At 37.4% G+C, this 20,401-nt stretch overlaps 1 protein-coding gene across 8 annotated transcripts in view; it reads right to left on the bottom strand.

Moving 5' to 3' along the window:
• Positions 1 to 3,815: 3,815 nt before the first annotated feature.
• Positions 3,816 to 20,401, bottom strand: part of tpm2 (tropomyosin 2 (beta)) — a 40,080-nt gene continuing 23,494 nt past the window's right edge. For 2 of the 8 annotated variants that reach the window (XM_044333088.1, XM_044333092.1), the window contains 5 exons: positions 20,323 to 20,393; positions 17,981 to 18,056; positions 15,849 to 15,911; positions 15,645 to 15,714; positions 3,816 to 5,333 (listed from right to left, as the gene is read on the bottom strand). In XM_044333088.1, coding sequence (XP_044189023.1) covers positions 5,251 to 5,333; positions 15,645 to 15,714; positions 15,849 to 15,911; positions 17,981 to 18,056; positions 20,323 to 20,393 — 363 coding nt within the window. In that variant the 3' untranslated portion in view covers positions 3,816 to 5,250. Of the gene's footprint in view, positions 5,334 to 9,430; positions 9,843 to 15,644; positions 15,715 to 15,848; positions 15,912 to 16,646; positions 16,723 to 17,980; positions 18,057 to 20,322; positions 20,394 to 20,401 lie in introns of those variants that run through there. The other 6 variants (XM_044333086.1, XM_044333090.1, XM_044333087.1 and 3 more) reach the window with 3 other exon arrangements.

The raw sequence follows: 20,401 nt of genomic DNA, 5'->3' as shown, positions 1-20,401 counted from the left end.
GCCTCACATGTGACTGAACGGAAATGACGATAAATGATGTGTTAACTCTTATTATGGATAAAATTACAGTCATGAAGAGTCTGTCAGCAATAAACAGTATAATGGAGGAAATAACATCATGAAAAGAAAAATCTGGTTTATGGTTCTTTTGTTGATCAGACTGACAATTAACAGACTTTTAACTACATGATGAATCAGAAAACAAATAAAGCATAAAATTTGGGAGTGATATACTTAAATTTAATCTGTAATCTGTCTCCACTTCGGTATGAAACTGCAGTGATGTATCAGATCAGTCAGATCAGCTGCTGTCAGCAACTGCTGGCCTGTGTTGGCCAGTAAAAGACTTCCGTGAAGGCTGCTCGCTCCTCAGAGATCCCTCCTCGCTCCTCGATCCTCGCTTCTTTCCCCATGACTGTGTGCATGAAAATTCAGTATGCAAGGGGTATTCAGTTGGTTGCAATCTGCTATCTCACCGCTTAATGCCATTAAATCCTACACACTGGTCCTTTAACCTTAGCCTAATACTTGTGTCCCAAGCAAGCCAGGATTTTTTTAAATTCTCAAACAAAGAGAGAGCAGCCAGGCATGAAATAAAGACGCACAACATGTAGCAAGAGATACCTAAATCAATTACAGTTGCACAAACAGAGAGAAAGATACAAAAGAAAACTAGGTAAGGCTGCACAATGTTATACAAACCAAAGACACAAATGGTATGTGTATCATTTAATGATTTTACCAGCTTTACAACACTAGATATGAAATAATTTATATCTTCTGAGATTTATATTTATATAAAAATGTATAGATTTATATATTTATGGGGCAATAACCATACCTTGTCCCAACAAATACTGGGGAAAGTTGTTCCAGCGATGTAGCATAAGGAACAAAATCCTTTAACCAAAAATCGTTAACAATACAATCCAGCCCTGCTGCTGAGAGAGGCTGCTACTGTGTCCTGAATTACTGACTATCTGCAGGACAGAGCACAGTTTGTGCGGCTGTGTGTTTGCGCAGGTGGTGAACAGCAAAGGTGCACAGCAGGGGACCCACCTCTCACCTTTCCTCTTTATCAGTGGTGAATGACGTATTGAAACTTGTTACTTCAGTAAAAGTAGGAATACCAAAGTATAAAAATACTCCCTCACCAGTAAAAGTCAAAATTCAAAGCATTCAAAATCTTACTTAAGTACAAAAGTATTAGTTGCAAAATTTATTTTAAGTATCAAAAGTAAAAGTGCTCATTATGCCAATTGCCCCGCTCAGTGTTTTATTGATTATACTGTATATATGAAGATATACAGTGCCAAAGGGGATTTAATGTGTTTTTTTACACTGATCAACAAAAAAGACCCTTATCAAAGTGAAAACATCTTTAATGAGTGATCTGAATTAATAAACATATAAAATACAATGGCCATTTCAATCTAATCTAAATCTAAATTATAACTAACTATAACTATACTATAACTAACTATAGCTGTCAAATTAGTGTAGTGGAGTAGAATGAACAATATTTCCCTCTGAAATGTAGTGGAGTGGAAGTATAAAGTAGTATAACATGGAAATACTCAAGTGAAGACCAAGGTCCTCAAAATGGTACTTGACTGAATATAGTTAAATGCTACTTTTCATTACTGGTTCAGGAGCATGTTGCACAAACATCTCACATCACCTCCACAACCTACTGGTCAAGCAGTGGGCCATTCTCATTAAGAGACTCATTTAGCTGTGATAGTGACTGTGAACACAATAGGAAGTCATCAGTCTGTACAATGAATGAATCCCCTCTGACAAACTGTGAACCTACACATTTTATTACAATTATTATATTACTATTTATTTCCTGTTCATCTGTCCATCCAATACTGTTACTGTCAACTTGCACTTCAGATGTATAACAACACATGCAAAGAAAAACTGTAATGTAGATATCACTGTTATTGACATTTCCTTTTTTAAACATTGTACAATGCTTCATACACTCATGGCTCCCCTCTTGGTACAAGATGACAATTCAGCATTAGTTTATTAATTATTAATATGTTCATCTGAATGACTGTTCTGTTCCTTTTACTTCAAAATCCTCCTCTTCATGGTTCCCTTTGTTGCGGAAGAGAAATTTGGTAAAAGAGCTATTAAGAGGCTCCTTCTGACTGGAATTATTTACCCTCATATGTCTGTTTCTAGTGATGCTATCACTGACCATCTTCTTAAACTCCAGTCCATGACACAAGTCTCTAATATCATTAATGTGACTATACACAACAGTACTTTTGGACTTACCTGTGCAGTGATGGATAGTATAAAAGTATTAGTAGTAGTATTAAAGTATTCAGATACTTTAATTAAAGAGGACTTATTATGCCAATTTCCAGCTCTAAATGACATTATTTTTGGACTCCACTAGAGTAGCTTTGCAAGATTCACTGTTCAAAAACTTATTTATCTTATGCTGACCCTTTAAGCAGCCCCTCAGTTCAGCTTCTGTCTGAAACAGGCCATTTTAGCTCCTGTCTCTTTAAGGCCCCCCTCCCAAACTCTGATCTCATTGGTCTGCTTTCTGAGGGGCAGCACACATTATTATGGATCCCACTGCTTTTCTTGGCAAAAACCCACCCTACTCTGCCTCTGAACTCCCTACTCTGCCTCTGATTGGCATACCCTGATATTCTTACCCTAATACTAACCAATCTCACTTCTCATGCCTAAACCTAATCAACCCAAGCAATGAAGGCAACAAATACTAGCCAGTGAGAGGCAGAGTAGGGAGGGTCTTGCCAAGAAAAGCAGTGGGATCCATAATAACACTGGCAGCACGAATCAATCATGTAAAGTTACAGCCGATACAAACCCAACATTTCCTGCTTTACTGCTTCAAATTAAAAGCTTTTAGATAACTAAATAACAGGAGATCTTTATTGTGAAGAATTTACAGGAAGTTCGTCACCAAATTAGCAGAGCTTCGTTAGCAGTGCTAAAACGCAGTTGAAACAACAAGATATGGAGATATTTGGAGCTATTTGTTCAGAGGATCAGTTAGATATAATGCAGAGAGGAACAGTACAAGCAGAAACAGCCATAGTGATGATAATCTTTGATGAAGAGTCGCAAACGACCAGCACACCTCCAACAGGTGAACTACTTCTTTTACTTTGCACTGCTGTATAATGGAGTCATGGCTCGACGTGACAATCCCCAAAACAATGGAAAAACGCCATAATGTTAACGCAGCAGAGCAGTGTACTTGCATGCTTTGTGGAGCAGATGACCATATAAAGAAATCCGTCACAAGCCAACGTCGGCTTGGGCTGAAAGTAGAAAAAACAGTTGGAAACTGAGCGTTCAGAGTTGTCTGAAGCCGCTGCTTTTTGCTTACAGGGATTGCTTCTACGTACATTTACCTCATTGTTTGACACGTCAGCCACTTTTAACATGAACATCCAACATTGTAACATTATATATATATATATATGACTGAAAATAAGGAAAAGCATAATAGGACCCCTTTAAGTAAAGGTAACTCAGTACTTAATTAAATGCACTTGCTTTCTGCCACTGCTTACCTGTGCAGTGGTGGCCTAAAGGTTAGGGAAGGTCGCTGGTTCAATCCCTGAACCAATAGGATATGGGATGGATGGAGGATGAGGATGGGAAAAGAGAAGTGAAAGAACACTGCCTGCTCCTCCCTCATTACTGGTGCTAAGGTGAGATCTAAGTCCCACCTCTTCATCACAAATGCCTTGCTGGAATTCGTTGAGATTTGTTATTTGACCAAAGAGATTAACTTTTTCTTTTTGATAATGATGTCACTTGTTGCTGCTTTGTTTATTTCAAAGGGTTTACACTGATGATTTTACATCAGTACATGGATAATAAATTGGAAACAATCAGTGCAACTACTTTACTTGATGCCAATCAAAAAATAATACAAAAAACATTCTGATCATTAAACAAATAATTTGGACAACTGCATTCACTGAGAAATCACTGCTGCAAACAATTATTTGTTTCTGTCAGTTTAACAGTAAACTGTATAACAATGTTTTCACAAATAAAGACAGATATGTGTTTCAGTTTCAGAACAGTAAAACAACCTCACTGTAAAAAGACACATCATAAAAGACATGGAATTATGACATTTATTATTTTAGAATTCAACTTTGTCAGTTGTTTGTTTTTTAACAATATATAAAGCCTTCATTCAAAGTTAGATGTCAGTATTACAGCTCCCAGCACTTAATTAACTGAATCTTTTAGCATGGAAAATCAGTCTCATTCTTATTTCCACTAGTTTGTTCTATTGGTAATTGAATTTTATTAACAATCAAATGTTGCCTTTTTACTCCAAAATACTTCAAAATATGTCAAAATACTGTGATGTCATACTATTTAACCTAAAGGATCCCTGCTTTAAGTAGGCTTTATAAAATAATGTAGCCAATACAGAAGTAGTTCATTTTATTTGAAAATATTTGCCAACCTACACTGTGTGTTGTTGAAGGTAATACAAGTTGAATGTATACAATGTAATACAAGTTGTTAATGCTGTTGTTTTTCTTGGAAGGACAGTCTTGGACATAACTGAATCACACTGTATCAACAAAGGTGAAAAAAACATGAAAAACCAAAGGTTTTCTGGTGCATATTAGATACTACTATATGTTGTGTGAGGGAGGAAGGTTTCTTCTGTGCATTAGCAACTGCTATCTCACATGAGTTTCAGTTTCTTCTTCTTATTTTATCATATTCTTAAAAGCGACAATAGAAAAGTGGGCCTTGATGTGTTCATGAATGTGTCCAATATATCCAATGTTTGGTCAAATAAGAGAAACATTTCTGGCAGAAATAATTTGGATAGTTGTGCCCACAAGTGACTTTCTAGTGCACACAAGATAGTTACACATGCATACAAGGAACTTTTATATAATGACAAGATGTTTTCCAATTAACTGTACTAGTGCATGTAACAGTTTCTGGTGCACACTAAATAGCTTTCAGTTTGTAATAGACACTTTGTTGCTCACGTCACTTCAGGGGCGCAATAGATTTACAACTGAACCAGCAAATACAGTAAATCCTGAGAATACTCACATTCACTTGTTTCTTACAATAACAACAGACTTTCTGTTACATGAAGATTCTACCTGTAAAGGGTGTATGCTGGGAGCTTTGGCTGGGAGATTAAACCTTTTTTCTTGCTTTGTCTTTTGGGCTGTCATTCATGTAGCTCTGTAGAGGTCTTTATAGATTGTTGAGCTCCAGGAGAGTTTGGTCCAACACCTGATGCATGTCCAGGTTCTCTTCTTTGGCTTGGGCCAGTTTCTCTGGAGGAGTAGACAAAATCACAGGTGAGCTTCCGAATACATAGCCTGTCTGGAACTGAAGATTGGGAAAATCTAGAGGGGGGCACAGGATCATTAACAGCTCAGTATACAAATTGCAACAGGGTATGTACTGTTTTTAAATCTACTGGTTTTGGTACCAATGGACCGACATCTTCTCTCTGATGGTAGTAAGTTAAAAGACAATTTGCTGGGTGAGAGGGGTCAGAGGACACTTTGAGGGCCTTGCGTTGGATACAGGAGTAAAAGACACAGGACACAGAGGGGAGATTGCAGCCAACTAACCTGGCTAACTAACCTCGGTCCCAAATGTATTCTGCAGTCTAATGCACCCTCACATTGTCCAAAATGACACTAAGGACAGTTGCTCCATTTTTTGCCAACACCAGTTGACCAACCTAGTGTGCCCTTTGCAGGTGACGTTATACATAGAGCCCAAAGTTCTGTACCTCTCCATGTTTCACACAGTGAGTGACCCCACATAAGAGAAACCGATTACATTCATCAGGTGCATGATTGAGAATATTGGGCCTCATTCACAAAAAGTGCGTACACAGAAATATTAGCTTAAACAGTGTGTACTAATGTTTTAAGCACAAATCTGGGATTCAACAATATGTTCTTAGCTGAATTAGTTCTTACAAATTTAGAACAATCTTAGACCATGCGTACGCACAAATCATAAATGTCCCACGGTCTTAAGAAATGATATAGTTAATTATTAATTAGTTCAATGTAAACAGCATATTAGAACCACAATTATTAAAAAAAAATGATTGGGCCTAAATATGCAATATTTAAAATTGTGAAATTGCTAATAATACACAATTCATTTACTAATTATAAAATTAATTGTGAAGATGTTGTAATCCATAAATCATCATCATAAATGTAATGAAATTATTAATATATTAAAATTGTCCACTAACATACACATGGTGGTAAGAACAAAATTGGTCCCATAATCATAAATGTCCCACGGTCTTAAGAAATGATATAGTTAATTATTAATTAGTTCAATGTAAACAGCATATTAGAACCACAATTATTAAAAAAAAAAAGATTGGGCCTAAATATGCAATATTTAAAATTTTGAAATTGCTAATAATACACAATTAATTTACTAATTATAAAATTAATTGTGAAGATGTTGTAATCCATAAATCATCATCATAAATGTAATGAAATTATTAATATATTAAAATTGTCCACTAACATACACATGGTGGTAAGAACAAAATTGATTGGTGTCATGAATCCAACAGTAATTTTGCGTGCACTTACTTTGTGTGCAAAGTAAGAACATTTCTACGCACATATTAGTGAATAAGGCCCATTGTGAGTAGAAGACTACATTATATTCCACACTGTCTGACAGTAATATATATATTCTGTATCAGCCTGTTCCAGCTCTTAAATCTATAAAATGGCTACACTGCAATGTGCTGATTACACTAAGGTTAATGATCTATGAGTTACAATAATTCCATTAAATGGACATGTTCTAGATGTACTGTGCACTACTTTATAATAAACAAATTTTATTTATGGAACACGTTACACAAAAAATCACAAAAAATCACATTAAAAAGGTACAATGTACAAGGCTAGAATAACCTCAGAATCTCTGTCTGTATGTATGTGTGTCCTTCACATATCTTGAGAACCGTTCAACCAATCTACCTCACACTTGGCGGCTGTATTGCTAGGGACCCAAGGAAGTGCTGTGTCAAATTTGGTGCAATTGGGACACGCAATATGTTTAATATTAATAAACTTCGAATAAACATGTGAACAGCAAGCCGCACAGCTCTGTGTCTGAGCGAGGGGTATGCTGTCCAGGAGTAAAAAGGGCCGGGTGTTGAAGTGGTGACCATCCTCCACTGCTGGAGTGGAGCATTTCTCTGAATCTGGAGAATTTTGTATTAGTGTAAGTGAATATTCTTACTCAGGATAAAATTTGATGATTTGGAAATTGCATAGGGTCTAACTGGAAACGGTTAAATGACGTGCATGATAGTCGAAAAAGAAAAAACTACTGAAAATATGGAATGTGAGTAATCATTAAACCCTCAAGTCTCTGCATGAGTTGTTTTCACCAAAAAATATCTATATTTCTGATTTTTGTACTCCATAATAATAAAACTATAAGCATGAGCATAGCCAGCGTTCAGAGCTGTTCAGCGAGTCAGAGAAAAGTTTCTTCACAGGGCAAGTAGACAGCGAAAACACAGCTTTAATCAAGAATGGACAGACTCTTAGGCTACTTCCCACGTGCAGTTAAAAACCAGTATATCTCATATAAGCACAAATCTTTTGAGCAAATATACCCACTCAAATGATCCAAACTGAAGTCAGAAAATAAACAATCTAAAAGCCCAATATGGTGGATCCACTATATTTTAGAATGCACGTTTTTTCAAAAGCTTTCTGTTATATTTTTTATTTTTAAATGCAGCCCTCATTATACTTGAAATGAGAAAAGATTCACTATTACAATACTACAGTGCTTACCATCTGCGTATAATAGAATGTTAGTTTCTTTCATGTTGTTGGTGTATATACTCATTCATATCTATATCAACAGTATTAATTTTTCTATGTGTTGAAGCAGTAATACCAGAGGCCAAGCAATCGGCCAGTTCTGAACAGGCATGTTCAGAACTGACACTGCACTAGTTTAATACAAATATATGCTAACTAAAAGAATAGCCCCACCACTGAAATTCAATCATATTAAAGACATGCTATCATGCCCAACTTTAATGCTTTGAAGTTGTCCATAGAAAATTGATAAACTCAAACTTATTTAATGATCTGAACATACTCTATGTCAGATTTAAATGGAAAAAATACATCTTGGGACATTATTTATATTATATTGGGATCTCTGACGCAGCTACTTCCATCTCCAGACTCAGCTGTTTCTGTTGCTGAGGACGCGTTGTGTTAGGCTTTTATACAAGCTATTCATTAAACGTTAAAGGCAAAGCTTGCAGGTGGGGCTGTGCTTGTTGCAGCTGTATCTTCCACTTCATTATCTTTTTTCAAATACCTGGCCATAAAGTCCTTGCACCTCTGCTATCATTTTCTCTTTTTTGTTACTCAGATCAAACCATTTTTAGCATTATAGGGAAGGAAAGTTAAAATTGTTTTCGACCACTATGTCAAGGAAAATTAGGAGGATAAAAAAATTGCAAGTTTTTCTGTGACTGACAAATATTATATAAAGTTTTCACAAATATGTACTTTTGACAAATTATTCCAGCTGATTTTTTAAAGGCTAGAGGGCCCTTTTGCGCCTTCCCTTGACCCAGGTCCTGAGACAACTGACCCAGTGTTTCCCCGATGTCGGCAGTCGTGGATACCGTAAAGAATGCTACAGCAGTAGTTGAGTCTTGATGTGATGAAAGCATTTATCAGACTTTCAGCAGCAAAAGGAGAGTGATGGGCGGAGACGAGATATGTTTTTCAAGTGGAAAAAGGCTGTTTTGATAAAGAGATTCGCGTAGTGTTTGAAAGACAGGCCACTGTCGAAAATGACTCCAAGGTTGCAGATGTGTGGGGCGGGAGACAGAGTGGAGTTGTCAGTGGTGAGGCAGAAGTTTCAGTGAGAGATTTGGGATGAATGTTTACCATATCAGATTTATCACAGTTTAGTTAGAGAAAGCTTACACATCTCCCCACTCTTCAGTCTGACAGATTTAGTATCAAGTCTGAATTGAAGTGCAGACAGACCACACACATAGGCCTACCTGTGTGAGTGGCACCTTATTATGCTGGTTAATCTGAAGTTTGACATGTGCAGTACTAACACTTAATTATGTAACATGTATACAACCAAAATCTATCTTATGTGTGATTATAATTATGTTATACATGTTATCAACCATTCATCATGTGTTTACACCAGTTACAGATATCCAAAAGAGGAGTATAAATGTATATTACAAATGCATCAGAAAAACTGTTTACAAGTACATGATGGTGTGCTACAAAGCAGTTATGCATTACTCATACACTGCTTGTAAATGTTGAATAGAGGAAGTAAATGAAAGCGAAAGAAAGCAAGACTGGACGGAGTTGTAGTACATTTATTACAGAGGGGGAGGGGAAACAGGTTTTACATGAATGTTTAAATAATGAGAAGACATTGAAGACGCTGGTGTAAGACACAGCATTGACTGGGTGAGCAGTAACTAAACCTTCTGTAAAAAGACCAGTGCTGTGTAAACCAGATACAGCCTGGCACAACAGCTTATTGAAGGGTGAGTGGATTCAGTACATTTCATGACATTTCTAGAATCTTCCAGCTGATAGTACCACTGAGGAATGGAAGAAAACAACAGCAGGTAGGCGCAGAAGAGTTCAGAAAGGAAGGAGGAGCAGAGAGGAAGTGACAGAGCGTCTACAGTGTAGTCATGTCATTGAGGGCCAGGTCCAGCTCCTCACTGAGAGCCTTGCCCTTCAGCTTCTGTGCATACACTTCATCTGGAGGAGGATATACACACACACACACACACACACACAGATAGAGAGACAATGGACCGAGAAGACAGACGCACCCAACGGAAACAAAATGTGGTGAGGGGACAGGAAACAGAAGTACAACACATTTAGAACAGGATTGAAACTGCTAAGCATCAAACACAATGACCAAGATTCACTGGAGTCAATGTCATCACATCAGCTGGTTACTACAGCTCACTCAGCACAAATAACAGCTATAGCAAACATTTTTCAGCTTGAAGCTGATTCAGCTTAAATGATATCATCCCTGAACTCTATAGACACAAACTGAACACGCCATGCAGTGTTATCCACGAATACCCCATTCAACACCTCCATACTACACATGCCAGAGACAACGGGGTGAGTATCAGACCAAACATACACACTTCCTAGATCAGAAGGGCTCTTCTGACTTAAATTATTAGTGCATTCAAGTTATTACAATTACACTCTCTGAATCCCTGTTGGATGTCCACACTTCCAAACAATACAAGCTGATGCTTGTCTAAGTCTATGACTTGTGAAACTTGATGTTTCAAGAAAATCTGATAATTTCACCACTAAAAAAAAATCTTATTCTTATCTACTTTTCAAACCCAGAAATATATCTGGTAGAAACAAGCCCTACTACTTGCTACTAATGGTGGTACCATACTGTAGAAAGAATCATAACACAGTGTAAAAAGTAAAAGTAAGTGTCACATAAGTAAAAGTATAAAAAGTTAAAGTAATCATTATGCAGAATGGCCCCTTTTAGAGTGTTATTTTATTATGTATATGATGCATTAACATATAAGCAGCATTTTAATATTGTAGCTAATTGTAACTACTTTATATACTGTTGGGTAGTTTTATCTATAACAACACATCAGTTTAATAAGTTGATTATACGTAGGTTTGGAGTGTAAAACATCACTATGTAAAATAAATAGAAATTCAAGCTTTTAAATGAATGTCATGCATTTAGTGAATTCTTCACTAAAATGGAGTGAAATATAAAATGGAAACAAGAAGTACCCTTTGACCTGAGTTTTAGTACAGTACTTGTACTCAGTCATTTTCCCTCACTGTACATTTCATGTTACATTTGGGGGCAACCTCATGGTTTAGGGGATAAATCACCAACCATGAACCGAAACATCCCTGGTTAGCGTCCATCTGTCCGTCCGTACTGCAGTCAGCATGAAAATGCTAAAACAGTATTAGTAAGAAACTCAGTGGCTTGCAGAGAATGCTCACACATGCCCCCTTCTGGTTATAGTGTTGGACATTTATTGGGATAGATGTTCCAAACATGCAGAAGCTGCTTTTGAATTTTATGTCTACACTTTAAATATTATTTGCCACTTCTATGCTTTTTTAAAACTATTAAATATGATGAATTTATTTCACTTCATGTGTATCTGTCCAATTACTTCTGGACCCCTAAACTTTGGGCACTATGGGCCAAATCCACAAAAGGATTGTGCGGCTTTTGTGACCACTAAACTGATGCAAATGAGACAAAAAGATTAGCACCCGCAAACTGCAAAGTGCTCTGCCAAGAAAATATCATCATGGTGCGCCCGTGCCATCTGCATGTATGTAAATTAGGAAATATTCATACAGTCGGCACAAAATTGCCCCTTTGTATGCGCATCTTTACAGGATTCTCAAAAAACAGTGCAAATTGCCACACGCAGTTAGAGTGGTGCTATTAACATCTTCAGAGAGTTGTTAACTGCGCACACATTAACTCCTCACTCCCTCTTTCTCTCTGTCTCTCTCTCTCTCTCTCTCTCTCTTCAAATCTTCAAGTTTGTGAGGCTCGAATGATATTGAATTGATATTTAATGATATCAAGGGCGAAATCTTCAGTCATGTCCTGACAGCTCTGATGGAACTCAGGATTGATCCAGAAGTTCTACTTTATTTCAAACAATTCCACTGTATAAATCTGAAATCTGTGTGTAACAGCTGATCTGTGCAGATGTGTAGCAGAACTCATTCATTAACATTAATTACTGTCAGATCCTGACTGATCTGGTGTTCTCAGTCAGTCAGTCTCAGTCAGATTAACAGCTTTAGCCTATTTTGATGGACATTTCAGTAGATTATGTTATAAATGCAAAATACTACAGAAGACAAAGAAGCAAAATACATGAAAGTTGGTTTGTGATTTTGGAGAGCTCTGTGTGTGTGCACCTCAAGACATGAAATGTGAGGCTTTTGTGTTCTATGCAGTTTTCATTATGGACTAATCTGTGTGCTGAAATGTGGAGAAAAGCCTGAAACAATGGAAACCTCTCCCCTCACTCAATCAGATGCAAAACAAGGGCAAATTGCACTCAGCTGCAAAACGTTATGGGTGTTTGCACCTGCATATCATTAGCGCAAAATCTTTTGTGAAATTTGCGCGTACAAATAATGCACAATTCACAGTGCTATTAGCGGGTGCAATCTATTCTTTGTGGATCTGGCCCTGTGTGTTAAAAGGGTGTATGTCTAAAGCTGAGACTTTAATGTAGTATTCATTATTTTATTTCAAATTGATTGTGCTGAAGCACTGAGTCTGAAGAATAAAACATGTGTAACTGGCAGACGTGTTCATATACATTACCAGTCTTAAGTTTGGACACACCTTCCCATTCACTTGAATGACAAAGTGTGTCCAACTTTTAACTGGTAACGTACGTGTGCTAGTCTCCTTTAACCTCACAGACATGGTCAGATGATGACATTTATGTAGTTTCCGCCATTGTAATGAAAGTAAAATTTGAGCTTTATACACAGCTGTGAAATCCATGTAGATGAGGGCACCACAGAAGTCACATCAAAAGCTCAGGGTGCCACTTGAGAGCACCCAGGCAAAATTTGACTGATTTGAGACACCCTAGGCCTTTACAAATCCTCACACAACTGTGCTTATCAAGGCCACAGAACTGCAAGGGTGAACACCACAGAAATAACGCTGCATCTGTCATTGGGTAAAAGTAAAACTGATGACCACTGTCTATTTACACACCAAGTATGAGTCTAGTCTCAGGTTGCATAACTAGGAAAGTAAAAATCACCAAATACAAACAAACAAAGAACAAAGTACAACAGTCAGTCTTTATATGAAAAATCTGTGCTCAGAGAGGCACAGAAAATTCTGAATGATCCAACGCACATCCTGAACTCTCGTTGAAGTGTTACCTTCAGGCCAATGGTTCAGAATCCCGAAATGCAGGCTGACCTGGTGTAAGAACTCATTCATTCCATCCTCCATTAAGATATTAAATAGCTACAAGTAGTGGAGTTTATTTTGAGACTAAGCTACTGTGATTTGACTGTTTACTACTTGAGGGGTGTACTACGAAGCAAGTTCAACATATCCAGGCTTACTTTGTGTGAGCTGGCTCCACAAACCCTAAACTGGCACTCAGGCCCTGTTTACACCTGGTATTAACATGCGTCTCGGGTGATCCAATCACAAGTGGACAGCTCTAAGTACAGGTGTAAACGCACCCAAGATGTATTGCGGACGGATTGAGATGCGATCACTCAGACCACATTCGGAGGTGGTCTGGGCCGCATGTGGCCACATTCTTTTAGTAGTGTAAACGCAATGCATCCTGGGCCACACTGACGGACTACCTACTCAACTGATGTCCTCTATTTTCCTGCACACTAGGCACAGGACCCTCCATCCAAAGCTGTTCAATTTGTTTGATAACAGGATAAACAAATTATTTTGTTTTTCATTTGAATTAAAAATGTAATCCACCTCCCGTTTTTTCCTGTTTTTCTCATTCCCCTAAGCAGTTTTCCTCTTCAAGTCGACAATTAGAATAGAAATTAAAACATTAATTTTTCGCTTGTCTGTCTAAAAAAATATTTCAGAGGCTAAACGTTGCTGGATAGTTTCCTCTGTCCTGTCAAGTCGATAACTACAGTTTTTAGTTTTGCTGCGCTGCCTGACATAATGAGCTCAGGACTTATAAGGAGGATGGCTGCTTTACTCCAAACAGTATGAACCTGTACTGTGTGTGTAACAGCTGACCTTTTGATGTGTAGAAGAACACAGAATGTTAATTAACATTATATCCTCTCTCTCTCTCTATATATATATATATATATTCCGACGCGACGCTAGAGTGAATCAATAGGACAGGCATTTGATTTTTGGAGGGGACACGATGTATTGGATATTTGTTTATCCTGTTATCAAACAACTTGAACACAGCTTTGGACAGGTATAAACAGGTTCCTCAGAGATAAGTGGTATCACGACGGTGGTTATCAACTCTCTTTGTTTATCCAGGCTTTCTGCTTCAGGCTCTGTGTGCGTTCCTATAAAAGAGGGCATTTGGCACGTCATTCGGCACAAAATGGACCGATCGTGTAGCGCCTACTTCAGTCAGGAGGCACAGATCATTATAACAGAGAGCCATGAAGAATATAAATACATTGTACATACACTGTTGCTGCAAATAAGGTGAGAGAGGACTGCTGGCAGAAAATTGCTGATCGTGTAAATTAGTAAGTTAATATATTTATTTTACCACTCAATGCACTCTCAGTGCCTCCCACATTCAGAGGTCTGACTCTGTCCCATGATGAGGGATAAGTGGAAATCACTTTAGTTTTTGGCCAAATCAAAGTGAACTTAATTTTATAGATTGATATCTGTGATTATCTGTGATAAATACCAATAGACTAATCAATCTTCTTTCTTTTTTTTAGTTCAAAGTATTTTTTTCATTTAGTTTTTATTAGCTTTTTTTTCCACAACTTGAAATGCAGTTTGATATATTTTAACATAATCCCATCCAACAAGTAACCATAACCTATTGCGTCATTATACATTTACAAAATCATATATCAAAACAACTGTATGATAAAAGACTAATTAAGTTTCTAATCTGTGTTCTAATAGCTGCAGTACCAGCAGTGTTAAATGGACTTTGCAGCAAATCGGGTAGTTAGTAAAAGGGGTGGCCGAAACTCGAAATATAACCTGCTCTGGACCAGGTTAAGTTTGCAGCATAAGTTACCATGGTGATCTAGCCAGGTTAAAAGAGAGCCACCTTTGTGACACTGAAAACTATGGCTTTAGTCTCAACGTACCTCGCTAACCCACTTATCTTGCTTCGTAGTACACCCCGCTGGTCTGATTTTATTGGGCTTTTTTATTGAAACTATGGTCTATTTATTGTGACTATTTACAGTAGTGGTACTGTATGATTTTATTTATGGTATAGGATATGATGATTTGATTATTTATTATGATTTTATTTATGGAATAGGATACAAATGACTTGATTATTTATTATCTGGTTTGACAATATTTTGCTTTTTTAAATTATTGTTTTTATTTCCTTTTCTTCTCTACTCCTTTTTATTATCCCTAAAAATATACTGTCACTCAACATGAATTTAAGCACGTTTAAACACATTAAGTACATTTAATCTTGAATGTATGTATGATCTATGTTTTACATGCACATGTGCATTGTGACATTGTTCTAAGTGTAATGTGTGATGCAGTGGCTTGGAGCCCAAGACAAATTTCCCTTGCGGGAAAATAAAGTACATCTTATCTCATCTTATCTTATCTTATCTTATCTTAAATGACCAGTAATTGAGTTTGAGGTGATTTGATCCTTGCAATCATCACTGTCAATTCACCTTCAACAGTAGAACTGGGATCAGTGAAGTTGTTTGTTACTGTAAGATTATTCACTGCAGGACAGCAAGCAGGCATGTTACTGGTGTCAGTGGAAGTATTGGCAGAGACAACAGGTGAGTGTTGAATACCTTCCAAATCGTCGATGGTCTTCTCCAGCTTGGCCACAGACCTCTCTGCAAACTCTGCACGGGTCTCAGCCTGGAGCACACACCACAGCACATTATCACACACAGCATTTACTAACTCTCTGTTCATTTACTTCATAAGAAAGAGTAAGCAACAGTAAAAGAAACAATAACTATCTAACAGAAATGTGAATGAAGAAATTTCACCTCTTTAAGTTTGTCAGTAAGAACTTTAATTTCCTCTTCATATTTGTCCTCCTTTTGCGAGTACTGAAATCAAAAAATAAAAGGTATTAACAAAGTACAATTAAAATACATTTACTGCTATTAACTACTAGAGGGAGAGAGACATAAATGGATTTCAAATACACTTCTTTGCTATATTACTTTAGGAGATAATTGATCATTTTTTAAAGAAGGACAAGCAGGATAATTGTGTATAACTGGGTGTGACACACATAATGAAACAGTAAAACATTTACTGCAGTTTTGAAGGTATTTCCAGAATCCTCAAAAACTCTAACTCTAACTTCTAACCATGTAGATAAAAAAACATTCAGTCTGCTAATAAAACTTTAAATTTTACTTCACATTGTACAGTGTGAGTCCAAATTGAAATGTTTTATTGTCAGGGACAGGCCAAGATGTAATGATAACATACTGTATGAGAGACACAAAGTAGGGATACTTGTTACCATTTAAAGAAACTTTCTTCTGGTCAAATGAAGGAAAAAAAACTGAAACCAAGGATCATTTGTTCAAGGACTTTCCTCCTTCTGAACTCTTAGTTCATGTGCAGTTTTTCATGTTTCTACAGTAGGTTAATGAGGACAGTTTAATGCAACACATCCTCATAATTAAATGACCACATAGGTCAAATGTACCATGCACTCCAGAACGACCCATTGGAAAGTTTTCTAATAATATAAACATCAGTATGAACAGCATATATGCAGCCTGACTGGCCGATTCTGAGGCTGAATGCCCCTCTAGCTCCTTCTGTACCTTCTCAGCCTGGGCCTCCAGTGACTTCAAGTTGTTGGTGACATTTTTCAATTCTTCCTCAAGGTCACCTGATTTACTGAGCAATGTAAGAAAAAGGAAAAGCAAGAGAAGAAAAAGGAGTGATTTGAAAGGTAGGACAGCAGAAGAGATCAAACCCTGACACTGTTTATAGAACCACTCCAACATTTTTGTCTTACTCAGAGACAGAGGAAGGATATCTATCATTGAACTGGTCGGTTTACATCTGACTCTGAGTAAAACAGCGATGAAGGGTTTCAGCAAAATGCCAAGGAAAAATGTAGGTAAGTGGTAACAGGAGTCATGACACTACCCTGGATGGATGGCAGATTACAGCCAAAATGTAGATTTATCAGATCAATCATAAATTAAAGTGTAAGTCTCTTGTCATTCTATATTTTTCTTATTGTCATCAAATCCAATGTAAAGACCAAAATCAACGTGTTAGTCTGTCTGTCAATACTTTCTGACTTCCCTAACAACTCCAAGCTCATTCACTCCAACTGAAGACATGACCTGTGATGTGGCAGCATGTGGTTGCTTTATGGATTCTTTGAGCTGTTTTTCACCTCTCAAGCTACTTACAGGCTGTCATTGTGATTGGTGGAGATAGTTGGGCCTGAACACAGTTTGATAGGAGGCTCTGCAGACAGACTCAGGACTGAAAATATGCTGCCACCTCCTCCACATATTTCTGGTTAAAAAAATAATTTATTCCACATTTTAATTTACAGTTAATATTCTTGTAAAAAGACGCTAGAATTGAACATCAATTAAAGACGTGTCTGGGACCATGTGACCGCATTGTCCTTGGTTTGACTTTGGCTGGAGACCTTTGTTGCATGTCAAAATGCAACAAAGCACAATGCTAAAATAAATCATAAAAAAAGTTGATGCGGTAAAGTACAGCACTCTTTTTAGTGAAGATGCAAACATAATGTTATCTGTGGATCAAACCACAAGTGATTTTAAGTAGTGATGGTACATTATGCAAAGCATGATAACCAATTCCATCATAATCATCATCATCTGCCAGATAATTATTAAATGAATAAAAAATCACAACACTGCATTCAGTTGTTTTTTTGTCAAGTTTAAGACCTACTATATCCCCCTAAATAATGAACACTTTCATGTGATTTGTTGACAAGAGGAATAATATAAAATATCACCAGACCTATCCTTTAAGTAGTGCTTGGAGGACATGCATAATGTCATAGGGTGTGAGTGCAGGTTAGACAGAGAACAGAGAGAGGAGTGTAGAGGCTGCAGGTTGGAGGAGCACAAGGCAGCAGGTCAGTTTGTACAGTAAGTACCTCTTCCTCTCCGCACATCATGGACTTCATATTTTGGTCCATTAGTCTGAGCTCCTCCTCCAGCTCCCTCACTCGCCTGCAGGGGTTAGTCCACAGCAGGACGTCGGGCGTGGGGGAGGACAGTGGGAAGGGTAGCCATAACACAATACAAGTCCCATACAGGCGGTGGTGATGTATTGAGGCATGCATTACATGAAAACACACAAGAAGAGAACACAAAACACTCATCCAGGGGCCTGTACCACGGAGCCTGATTAGTGTGCTAGCCAGCTATCTTTGGGCTTAACTTAGGTTTTCCAGTATCAAGAAAGTGGCACACTTTTAACCCTGGTAAATCACCATGGTAACCTGCTCAGAGGATCAGATCAAACCCTGCCAGCAGCCCGGCCACCAACCTGTTCTAGGCTTCCATTTCCACTCTGGTTTTAAAAGAGAGCTTCTAATAAATGGAGGGATAGATTTCAACACTAAACACATACTGATGATTTTAGCTGCATTTTAATTGTTTCTTCATTCCCCAAGAAATTGTTGACAGTGTTGATGATTTTATTACTCTTGATGATTCTATCAGCGCATCTTAGAATAATACAAGGCGACTTTGTGAAGATAGTTGGAGGAAGATAGTTGTAAATAAAAACTAAACTCTTAACTGTCTCTTAACTGTCACTATAAATCAATATTTCCGGCAGATACACTGTGGCGGTACTGAATGGGTGACTCCTACAACACCTCATCAGGCATTAACTACTTTTTCTCCCTAAAAGTAATGTCAGACTGTTAATTTAACCTTTTTATGCGCATCACCTATTCAGAATAATTTCAGTTCATTATCTGACTAAAAAGCAAAAAATACTCACTCTACTAAAGATATACACTCACTGACCACTTTATTAGGTACACGTGTGCAGTCTAATGCCATCCAATACAACAACTCTGCCATAAATTCTACTTTCATGAAGCTCATACATTTTCTGTTTTCGTTGATATTGTCAGAAAGGTGATAATTCTACTTTGTTTATTATTGAGGTGGTTGTGGTGTACTGGAGTGCATTACATTAAAAAGTATTCCTAATATTTTGCCTCTTCATGTACAGATGGGTGACAAGTTAAAGGAAAAACCGGTACAGGCTGGACCCAAACCATGCCAGCAAAATGCCCCCCAAAGCATAACAGAGCTATCAGATCCCCTCACTGTAGGGGTCAAGCAGTCAGACCTGTACCAGTTTTTCCTTTAATTTGTCACCCATCTGTATGTTGGACAAAATATTAGGAACATCATTCAACATAATGCACTCCAGTACACCACCACCACCCACTACGGCCTCAATAATAAACATAAAGTAGAATTATCACCTTTCTGACAATGTCAACAAAAACTTTTTTAAGCTTTGTAAAAGTAGGATTTATGGCAGAGCTGTTGTATTGGATTGCATTAGATTGCACAGGTGTTCCTAATAAAGTGGCCGGTGAGTGTATGTATTAATTCCCACACTTATTTGAAGCCTTAGTATTAATATTTGGAAATTATTTCTAGTGTTTCTACATCTTATTCTATTGTAGTTATGTGATTATATTGTTTACATTTCACCCTGTTGAATATGACTTTTTGCTATCTCTCTCTCTCTCTATATATATATATCATATGAAATACTTAGTTCATTCTGCAGCTGTCGCTTGTAATGAACAACCCTGCCTCTTTCACATAAACACACTCATAACTGGATAACCTAAAGTTAACAGAGCTGGTTGATAGCCAGCTTCATGATACCGGTCATGAACGACGGCCAATGTGGCTCAGTGAAGCCAAATAACCCAAAGAGAGCTAGACTAAGCTGAACTAAGTTGAACTTGATTTGTCGTACAGGCCTCTGGTCTCTATGTGATTAATAAAATAAATTGACAAACATTTTTAATAAGTGATTAATTGTTTATGTTGTGTATAAAACAAAAGTGCCACACGTAGGTTTCAGCTTCTCCAAAGTGTGGATTTGCTACTGTTCTTTGTTTCATAATATGGTCAGCTGATTTCTCAGGGTTTTGGACTGTTTGTTGGATAAAATAAGCTATTTGACATTGTATAGCACAAACAGTCAATCAATGAATTAACAACAATCATTAGTTGCAGTTGTTAAGGGAATCATTATAACATATCCATTATACATTTACAATTCCCAGTACTATAAATGTTATTGTAAAGTAAGAAATTAATCAATGACAGGTTAATATGTGAGATCACATGCTGTCATAGTAGTGATCATGTGATCTCTTCTATGAATAAACATGAATAATGTACAGTGGCTTTTATGTTGGTTTAAGTTTGCATAGTGCAGGTGTTGACTTACGCCTCAGCCACCTCAGCACGCTCCTCTGAACGTTCCAGATCACCCTCCAGGATCACTAGTTTGCGTGCAACCTGCAGAC

This window comes from Thunnus albacares, chromosome 18 (assembly GCF_914725855.1).
Source record: "Thunnus albacares chromosome 18, fThuAlb1.1, whole genome shotgun sequence".
Taxonomy (NCBI): Eukaryota; Metazoa; Chordata; class Actinopteri; order Scombriformes; family Scombridae; genus Thunnus; species Thunnus albacares.
This window is presented reverse-complemented; position numbering and strand designations above follow the sequence as displayed.